This window comes from Oncorhynchus gorbuscha, linkage group LG07, assembly GCF_021184085.1.
Source record: "Oncorhynchus gorbuscha isolate QuinsamMale2020 ecotype Even-year linkage group LG07, OgorEven_v1.0, whole genome shotgun sequence".
Classification (NCBI taxonomy): domain Eukaryota; kingdom Metazoa; phylum Chordata; class Actinopteri; order Salmoniformes; family Salmonidae; genus Oncorhynchus; species Oncorhynchus gorbuscha.
In genome coordinates, this window is record NC_060179.1 from 44,582,611 (window position 1) to 44,591,986 (window position 9,376).

Sequence of the window (9,376 nt, forward strand, 5' to 3'; positions counted from 1 at the left end):
ATGCAGCTTCTCTTCTGTCATTACTTATTGCCCTAGAAAACTAAATCAACTGTTGCTCACCATAAAATGTCATACATCAATATAATTTATGTTTCAATCTAGTCATTTAGCTTCATCTGTAAAGATTTCTATTTCATCTCGGTTTCTCTCTCGCAGCAAAGACATTTATGGTCCGGGGTGTTAATGCAATAACAAAACAATAAATGTAAAGATTTTCCATGCTAAATTTCCAAATGACATCAGTTTGACTGGTTTTAAGGGAATTGAAAGATGTGAAAACGACCCAACATGTTTCTCATAAGATTTCAGTTTCGGGTTGGATTCATATTTTGTGGCTTAAATACTATCAGCTTTTATGATGCTAATAAAGATAGGACCTTTACAGATGGTCCCTAACCAGTCATTCATTCTCTTAAGATGCTGAAAGAAATCGATCCTATTTCTCCACTCCTGTTTCAGCGTCAAAATGTACATTTTGTGTAACGTATTACTGCAAGAAATGCTTAATTCTGCAGGAGTTGATATTATATTAGGCTATGTGAGAGATTATAGACCTGGTCAGTTTCCAGACTTTCAGTTACTATTCCATTTAGGCCATCTGCATTTGGAGCGCGTACAAGTTAGTGCATAAAAAACCTCAATGTTGCCTTTTAGATATGAATTGCACAAGAATTATACATTTATGGATTTGTTTTTATGCATTGTTTTCTTTTTATTTAACCCACCTGCCACCCTAACCACCCTTCATCCACACATTTTGTGACCCTAAACCCGTTCCTCTCTGTGGGGACTGCAGGTTATGAGTCAACCCGCGCATCATTATTACCAATCATGAGCCCTGGATGGGGAACTGGCTAAAACCTGTACTGTGATATACACAGGTATCAGGCCTGGAACGACATGTAGTGGGAATTCTGAAAGAGCGGGACATCATCTAACATGGGACAGCTTAATCCTGGCGCACTTATTTCTTTGTTTGACGAGAAAATCTAAACTATTGTTACTAAACCCTTGCAGAGAAAAACCACATGATCAAAATCACGTCACTTCATTGGTGTGACATCATAGAGGGGGAGCAGAGCAAGCTTCAAACAAGAAGCGAAACACACAGTAAGATCAGTGACGCAGTTTATTTTTCTGTTTTGATGTTAGGGTTATAAAACTGCATAAATAATGCACTGGTGTATCAAATATAAAAGTAAAGGCAATATTATGTTTCAATATTGTAATTGTCTTTTTGTCCTGCTTTACCAGCCATATGTAGCTAAAGTGGGACAACTTGGAGTAGCAAAAGTGGGACAGTCTTCTAGGCTTTTCCAATGGAGGAAATGCATCCAGTTTCCAATAGCGACCCCTTGTACAGTACATTTTAGTCAGGGCTCTGGTTCTTGCAGAACTATATCCTGTTTCGTGTAGTGCTTTTATTAGGTCTGTTATTTGAGTGAATTCAGACAAAATGGGACACGTGTTGCATTTCCATCTTCTGTAACCTATTTTGACATCTGTCCAACATTCTAACCCAACCAACACATGATACTGTACATTCCTGAAATCCTCAGGTGTTTTCCAATCACACAACATTCAAGTCAATTATCATTGGGGTACAATTAGTATTATAATATTGGTGTCCCAGTTTATCTAACATGCTGTCCCAGTCTAGCGAATGTGAACTGAAGATATGGTTTTGACTCGGCCTACGTAAATGGGTGTGTTTCAGAAATGTATCGTGTGATGGGCTAATATATTGGATAGATGTCTGAAGAGGTTACAGAAGATGGGCATTTTTTGCTTTTCCAATTTATTCTGAATTCTTCCTATTATATGATATTTATATTATATAATATATATATATATATATCATGGTTATAAAGTTTGTATTACCTATTATTTGGATGGAAATGGAAAGTGTTTCAACATGGTTATAGCAATTGAATACAAACTAGTGTTGTGTATTCCTTTAAGGAAGTGGCATCAATGTTGCACCCACACCAACTTGATGTCGACAACTTCCTTCAACTATTAGAAACAACTTTATATATTTGATTGTGGTTGTAAAAAGTGCCCGTTATTGGTTACAGTGCCTGGTTGACTGGGACTCATAGCCTCTGAGCAGAAAGCAGAAGTAATCTACGCTTGTTCATTGAGCAGCACTTTAGGGAGTGCGATTGTGTAATATCGGGTGTACAAGGTGGGAAACCTTGAATGATGTCAGGTGAGAAGCGCAGAGGCAAATCCGAGTCAGCATCTAGGTCATTTGGAGGTGAGGCTGCCTGTTTCCTTGAGTTCAAGAAAAGTTCAGCCGAATAGCGTTAGGCGAGTTAGCAGACTGAGAGGGAAAAAAACGGAGGGTAGTGAACGATGAGAACACGGAGAAGGAGTCAAATTAGTTGGAAGGACGAGCCCAAATGACGAGGAAGGGTAGACAACTTTTAGTAAAATAGTTATAGGCTCATGGAATTATCAATTATGTTAATGAGCTCGCTGAAAATACATAAGGTTAATTTAAAGAGTTTACTAAACCTAATTATCTTTCAATACGCACTTCTGTAATAGAGAGAGGCAGGTCGAGGCGTTCCTCTCTCACCAACGCCCCGCTCTGGTTGGGGATGTCTGTGAAGGGTTTCAGAAGAAGGGAGTGTAGGTGGAGCCACATGCCAGCTGCTGTGCCTGGTCACTTTCTGCAGAACATGATAGCCACGCAATTTGTGTGGGAGCGAATTCGGCTCCTCTCGAAATACAAAACAAGAAGAACCGAATGTGTTCTGCGAATCAGGACATTTTAAATGCAAGAAGGGCAAGATATGTAGCAAATCGAGTAGTCGTGCATTGGTGTTGCACGGTAGACAAAATAAGTGGATCGGCGGACAGACAGCAGGCTGATTGTCCCGTTTGCGCTCTTGATTTGTGTGGACTATTTTACTTATCCCAGGGGACGAGTTGGAACTAAATACGGAATTTCATTCTTATTGATCAGCACCTGATCTCTTGCCTATTCTGATGTGGGTGCTGTGTTATTGAAATGGACTTGGACCCCTTGGCGTGATTTCAGGTATTATTGGAGTTTGTAGGGTATATAATCTAGATTTCGATCTAGTTTACTATTTGAGGCAAGGCCATTGAACTGACCCGATGAAGTTATTCCGGTCGGCTTTTCGATTAAACGAATCGTTCGGCGCATTTCAAACCTCACTTTTGACATGACGTTGGCCATTCTTTTGAACGATGTGTTCAAATTGAGTGTGGGTCGATATTCCATACAATTATTTTAGTTTTGTAGCGGATTGACTCTAAACAACTAGTGGACCCGAATCCTGAAGTGTCGTGTCTATGAACGGACGTATTGTATTCCCTTTATGTTGAATGTATTGTAGTTTTTACCCTTTTGCACAGTCTACTGGTGGCAAACTGAAAACCACACGTCTGCTGCTCCTATTTTCGTGTGCCCAACTCGTTGCGCGCAGCAGACGTTCTTTCGCTCTCCTCGGACAACAATCGTCCCGCTTTCTCTCTACGTACGATGTATGAGAGTGTGGACGTCGTGGGACTGAATCCCAGCCCGAACCCGTTTTTAATGATGGATTACTACAACCAGAGCAGAGGATGTTTGATCCCAGAGAAAGGACTTGTGCCCGGAGCGCCTCATCACTACAGCACGTCCATCAGAAATCAACACTGGAACGGCTCGAATCACTGTAGGTGGCATTTTCACTGCCTCGTTCATTTCATTTCACTCATTCAAGTTCACACGAAGCCCTTTACGCTCAACTATGCCACGGTGTTTCTGAGCTAAATATTCATGAGATTTGTTCTCTGAAGTGTAGTGAATTATTGCGCTTTAATTCGCAACGGCTGACATTTTATTTCACATATAGCATACTATTAGGCCTATTAAATTCGTTTTAATCAGGTTAATAATCACTCGTTTATATCTCATGTAGCCTATTAAATGGTAATTGCTGTATTACTTACACCATAACCTTGCATTTAATTGACCCACGTTTGGATTCCAGCCTTCAAAAACCCACGTTCAGCTTTTTTTGCAATATCTCTATCGCAATAAAGCCTACAGTAGCCTATAAAGCAGGCAATGTTATCCAAGCCATTGGATTTTGATTAATAACCATAACCAGGTTTTATCTAGGCATACCAAAGGTAATCATATCAAACTTTCCTGCTGTCGTTATTGAGCGGCAGGTAGCCTAGTGGTTAGGGCGTTGGGCCAGTAACGTTGCTGGATCGAATCCCTGAGCTGATCTGACAAATCTGTTGTTCTGCCACTAAACAAGGCAGTTAACCCACTGTTCCTAGGACGTTATGGACAATAAGAATATGTTCTCAACTGACTTGCCTCGTTAAATAAAGGTTAAATAAATAAAAAATAGAACTGCAATAAGCTCTTCTAGATACACACCACATAAAAAATTCTGAAATGTTTTTCCATTGAGGATAAATATTCATTTGAAGACCTGTAACGGGTAATTATGCAGATCTGTAGTCATTATATGATTATTGATATGTATTTGTTTTTGTGTATTAATACACTATTTTGTTTTGGAATTTGCTCTATTTGTTTTTATTTAACATTTATTTAACTAGGCAAGTCAGTTAAGAACAAATTCTTATTTACAATGAGGGCCTACTAAAAGACAAAAGCCCCCCTGTGGGGATTAAAAATAATAAATCAAATAAAAATATTGGATAAAAAAACACATCACGACAAGAGACAACACGACATAAGCATGGCAGCAACACAACATGGTAGCAGCACAAAACAGGGTACAAACATTATTGGGCACAGACAAATCAAATGTATTTTTATAGCCCTTCGTATATAAGCTTATATCTCAAAGTGCTGTACAGAAACTCAGCCTAAAACCCCAAACAGCAAGCAATGCAGGTGTTGAAGCATGTTGGCTAGGAAAAACTCTCTAGAAAGACCAAAACCTAGGAAGAATCCTAGAGAGGAACCAGGCTATGAGGGGTAACCAGTTCTCTTCTGGCTGTGCCGGGTGGAGATTATAACAGAACATGGCCAAGATGTTGAAATGTTTATAAATTACCAGCATGGGGAAATAATAGGTCTGGGACAGGTAGCACGTCCGGTGAACAGGTGAGGATTCCATAGCGGCAGGCAGAACAGTTGAAACTGGAGCAGCAGCACGGCCAGGTGGACTGGGGACAGCAAGGAGTCATCATGCCAGGTAGTCCTGGTCCTAGGGCTCAGGTCCTCCGAGAGAGAGAAAGAAAGAGAGAATTAGAGAGAGCATACTTAAATTCATACAGGACACTGGATAAGACAGGAGAAGTACTCCAGATATAACAAACTGACCCTAGCCCCCCGACACATAAACTACTGCAGTATAAATACTGGAGGCGGGGTCAGGAGACACTGTGGCCCCATCCGATGATACCCCCGGACCCAGGTCGAGGCACAGACACGGTCTCAATGGGGATAGCTGAGCTGACAACACTGACTGTGCTAGTGGCAGACTCCACTAAGCTGGCAGGCTGGCTAACAGCCTGCTGCCTGGCCTGCACTCTATTTTATTGTGGAGCTAGAGGAGTTAGAGCACCTGTCTATGTTGGTAGATAAGATGAGAGCACCCCTCCAGCTAGGATGGAGTCCGTCACTCCTCAGCAGGCCAGGCTTGGTCCTGTTTGTGGGTGAGTCCCAGAAAGAGGGCCAATTATCTACAAATTCTATCTTTTGGGAGGGGCAGAAAACCGTTTTTTAAACCAGCGATTGAGTTGTGAGACTCTGCTGTAGAGCTCATCACTCCCCCTAACTGGGAGGGGGCCAGAGACAATTACTCAATGCCGACACATCTTTCTAGCTGATTTACACGCTGAAGCTATGTTGCACTTGGTGACCTCTGACTGTTTCATCCTAACATCGTTGGTGCCGACGTGGATAACAATATCTCTATACTCTCTACACTCGCCAGTTTTAGCTTTAGCCAGCACCATCTTTGGATTAGCCTTAACGTCGGTAGCCCCGCCCCCTGTTAACAGTGTTTGATCGCTGGATGATTCGTTTTAAGTCTAATACTGCGGGTAATGGAGTCACCAATGACTAGGGTTTTCAATTTGTCAGAGCTAATGGTGGGAAGCTTCGGCGTCTCAGACCTGTAACGGGAGGAGTAGAGACAAGAGAAGGCTCGCTTCAGACTCCGACTCGCTCCTTAATGGGGGAAACCGGTTGAAAGTTTCTGTCGGCTGAATGAGCGACACCGGTTGAGCGTTCCTACAGCAGTTCCCTCCAGAAACCATGAGAAAATTGTCCGGCTGCGGGGACCGTGCGAGGGGATTTATACTATCTCTACTTACTGGTGGCACAGACGCTGTTTCATCCTTTCCTACACTGAAATTATCCTTGCCTAACGATTGCGTCTGAAGCTGGGCTTGCAACACGGCTATATTTGCCGTAAGGCGATCGTTCTCCTGTATATTATGAGTACAGCGACTGCAATTAGAAGGCATCATGTTAATGTTACTACTTAGCTTCGGCTGTTGGAGGTCCTGACGAACCACGTCCAGATAAAGCGCCCGAAGTGAAAAAAGTTGAGTGAGGAAAAAACTAAAAATATAAACGGTAATTAAAAAGTAAAAACCGTAAAGTTGTCAGGTAGCAAAGTAAGGTTGGCAACAAAACACACATCAACACGTAAACAAGTCTGCAAGTTGTGACCGGAAATGGCGTCAAAAAAAGTCTGAGCAGGTCTAGAGTCTCTCAACAGCACTAAGGGCAAGAAGGTAGAGACAACAATAAATCACACAAAGCAGCCACAACAGTCAGTAAGAGTGTCCATGATTGATTCTTTGAAGGAAGAGATTCATAGACTCAATCATGGACACTCTTACTGACAGTTGTGGCTATCCCCATATGTCAAATGGGGATAGTGGCATATTGCTGAACATATAGCATATAAGTCAATAAAAATAAAAGTGCTTCAATGACCAAATGTCATCAGAAGTTATTATTTATTCTATAAACAGTGTACAGGTGGAGGAAAATGGTCCCCCCCTGCTGCACTCACAGAATTGGCTCTAGATTATATCTGGAATAATGGAGATAATTTTATTGTGGCAACAAAGTACCATTCTCTACCTCCGCTGGGGGTAACCTGCTGTGCCACAAGTGACAAAGCACACTGGGACTTTAAGGTAGACGTGGTCTGCTTGTTCATTACTGCTGAGTGACCAAAACAGCCTCTCATATCCTGAGAACGGAAAAAATCCTCAGTAAATCTGGACTATGTAAATGAGAACATGTGTATTTCTCATCAGGGTATTGACAAATGTACCCAGGCCCCAGGGTTTGTCATATGAATATCCGTCCTGCCTGACCTGATTCTGTGTTTACTAAAAGTCATAAGGTTTGGACAGAGATGGGGATTAGACATTGAGAAACATATTGACAACAACACCAATCACAGACAGAAACTCCTCACATGCTGTTGGTCTTGTTTGGGAGGTTACATCTCTACTAGGGTTAAAGCAATACAACTCCTCGGCAACACAACACAGGCAGCAAAAGCCCTTACTGAGCTGTGGACTCCACCGTGTACACTATTATTGTATTGGTCCAGTGAGCGGCTCTAGTCGTGGCATTGATTTGAACCATGTGAGCTAATATGCGAAAGGCTAGCTGAGGGGAAAACCAGGAAAAGACCTCTGATCCCAAGCTCTGGCACACATTGTTATTCTCATAGGAGTAGTGGGGAGAGGTCTGCCTTACTGCCTGGACGCGATAAAAAGTTTAGTGCCCAATGGGGGAAACTGAGGGGATTTGGAGGGAGTCGGAGGGTAGGGAGTTGGTGGGGGTGTACATAATGTCATTTGGTGTCATCACATGGCTTTGGAGGCTTATTGGATCACGGGTAAAAAAATTAATAAAAAAAACAGCCATAGTAGTACAAGATTTTGTTTCTATTTGCGGGGGGATATATCTTAACCAAAGAGGGCTAGGATAGTCCAATGTCTGGTGCACCTATCTCCATTATTCATTAGATGACCCTTCAGAAGTCCTCTCAACTCTGAGTACATTCAGTGAAATCGGTCTAAAACTGCCTCTAAGAAACATGATCAGCTGCCACTAGTCACCGTATTATATGCTCCAGGTGAGCGGTGTTATCACTATCCAGCCATGTCAGTGAGTCGCGTTCATCAAAGGGAACAACAACCGCAGTAGTAATCTGTTATTGTTTTGTAGAACAATGCCAGGTCTCATCGATGGGTTCAAGCTGATTTAAATGCACTTGATTCCATTCCTTTCAAGAGGGCTGCTGCCGCCAGAATCCTTACAGCAATTACTGGCTCATGCATGAAGGAATGCGCATGGCCCTTTTCACATGACTGTCACACACTGCACAGGGAGGGGGGTTGGTGGTGGGGTAAGGATGACACATGGTGGGCTCCAGTCACTGCGAGAGAACTCCGGCTTGGACTCCATCTCTGAGGCTGTCATATGGTTTGTTGGGTTTGCGCGCCGACACCAGCCCATAGAGCAGAGTTTTGACTGACTCTCTTTTTTTTTTTTATTAAGGCAGAGCTGCCAAATACTGACCTATTGGCTCTAATCGCCTGTATTGGAGGGGGGTTGTTAACTGCTTGCCTAATCGGACTCGTGGTATTTAAGTGCGGAAGTCCTTTCGGAGTGGGGGGAATTTGGTAGAAAAAACAGATGGTATTTTTGTTTTCCAATGCCAAGGACCGTAATAGCCGGAGCAATTTTGGGCAGGGCGAGTGAAGAGGGAATTAGTTTAAGGGGAAGAGTTCCAGTTTGCTTGTGAAGTGTAAACCCGTGCGGTTTCTCCTAGGGCTGAGGACTTACAGCGTCATACAGCGTAGCGAGACTGCCCTGTAATTGTTTGTGCTGTTATTACAGCGCATGGAAACTGTGGCTGGTCTGTTTGGACGCTGCGATTGCCAAACGATTGTGGTGTTGGCTTTGCAAATGAGCTATGGATATTGTTTCCGCCCCTGACATACAAGCTGCACCTGGCATTATGCACCAGGGACTTGAAAGAGTTCATAAATAACTTTGCATAAAAAGACATCAGTTCCACTAAACCCCCAAAAAGCTGGTGTTTTGTAACACTGCAATGTGGAGAAAAACTGTGGGAAAAATGGTCATCCAACCAGGCTTGTGGTAGAATGGATTCACATTTTGAATCTGATGTTTTATATACTCTGAATGCAACATGTAATGTGTTGGTCCCATATTTCATGAGCTGAAATAAAAGATCCCAGAAATTTTCCATACGCACAAAAAGCTTATTTCTCTCAACTTTTGGGCACTAATTTGTTTACATCCCTGTTAGTGAGCATTTCTCTGCCAAAATAATCCACCCAGCTGACGGGTGTGGCATATCGA

The 9,376-nt window shown here is 42.5% G+C and overlaps 1 protein-coding gene across 5 annotated transcripts in view; it reads left to right on the plus strand.

The window, feature by feature from the left end:
• Nucleotides 1-9,376, plus strand: part of LOC124039907 (retinoic acid receptor alpha-like) — a 265,171-nt gene that overhangs the window by 174,284 nt on the left and 81,511 nt on the right. For 2 of the 5 annotated variants that reach the window (XM_046356451.1, XM_046356454.1), the window contains exon 1: nucleotides 2,643-3,692. The exons of the other annotated variants lie outside the window; for them this stretch is intronic. In XM_046356451.1, coding sequence (XP_046212407.1) covers nucleotides 3,518-3,692 — 175 coding nt within the window. In that variant the 5' untranslated portion in view covers nucleotides 2,643-3,517. Of the gene's footprint in view, nucleotides 1-2,642; nucleotides 3,693-9,376 lie in introns of those variants that run through there. 5 annotated transcript variants of the gene reach the window in all.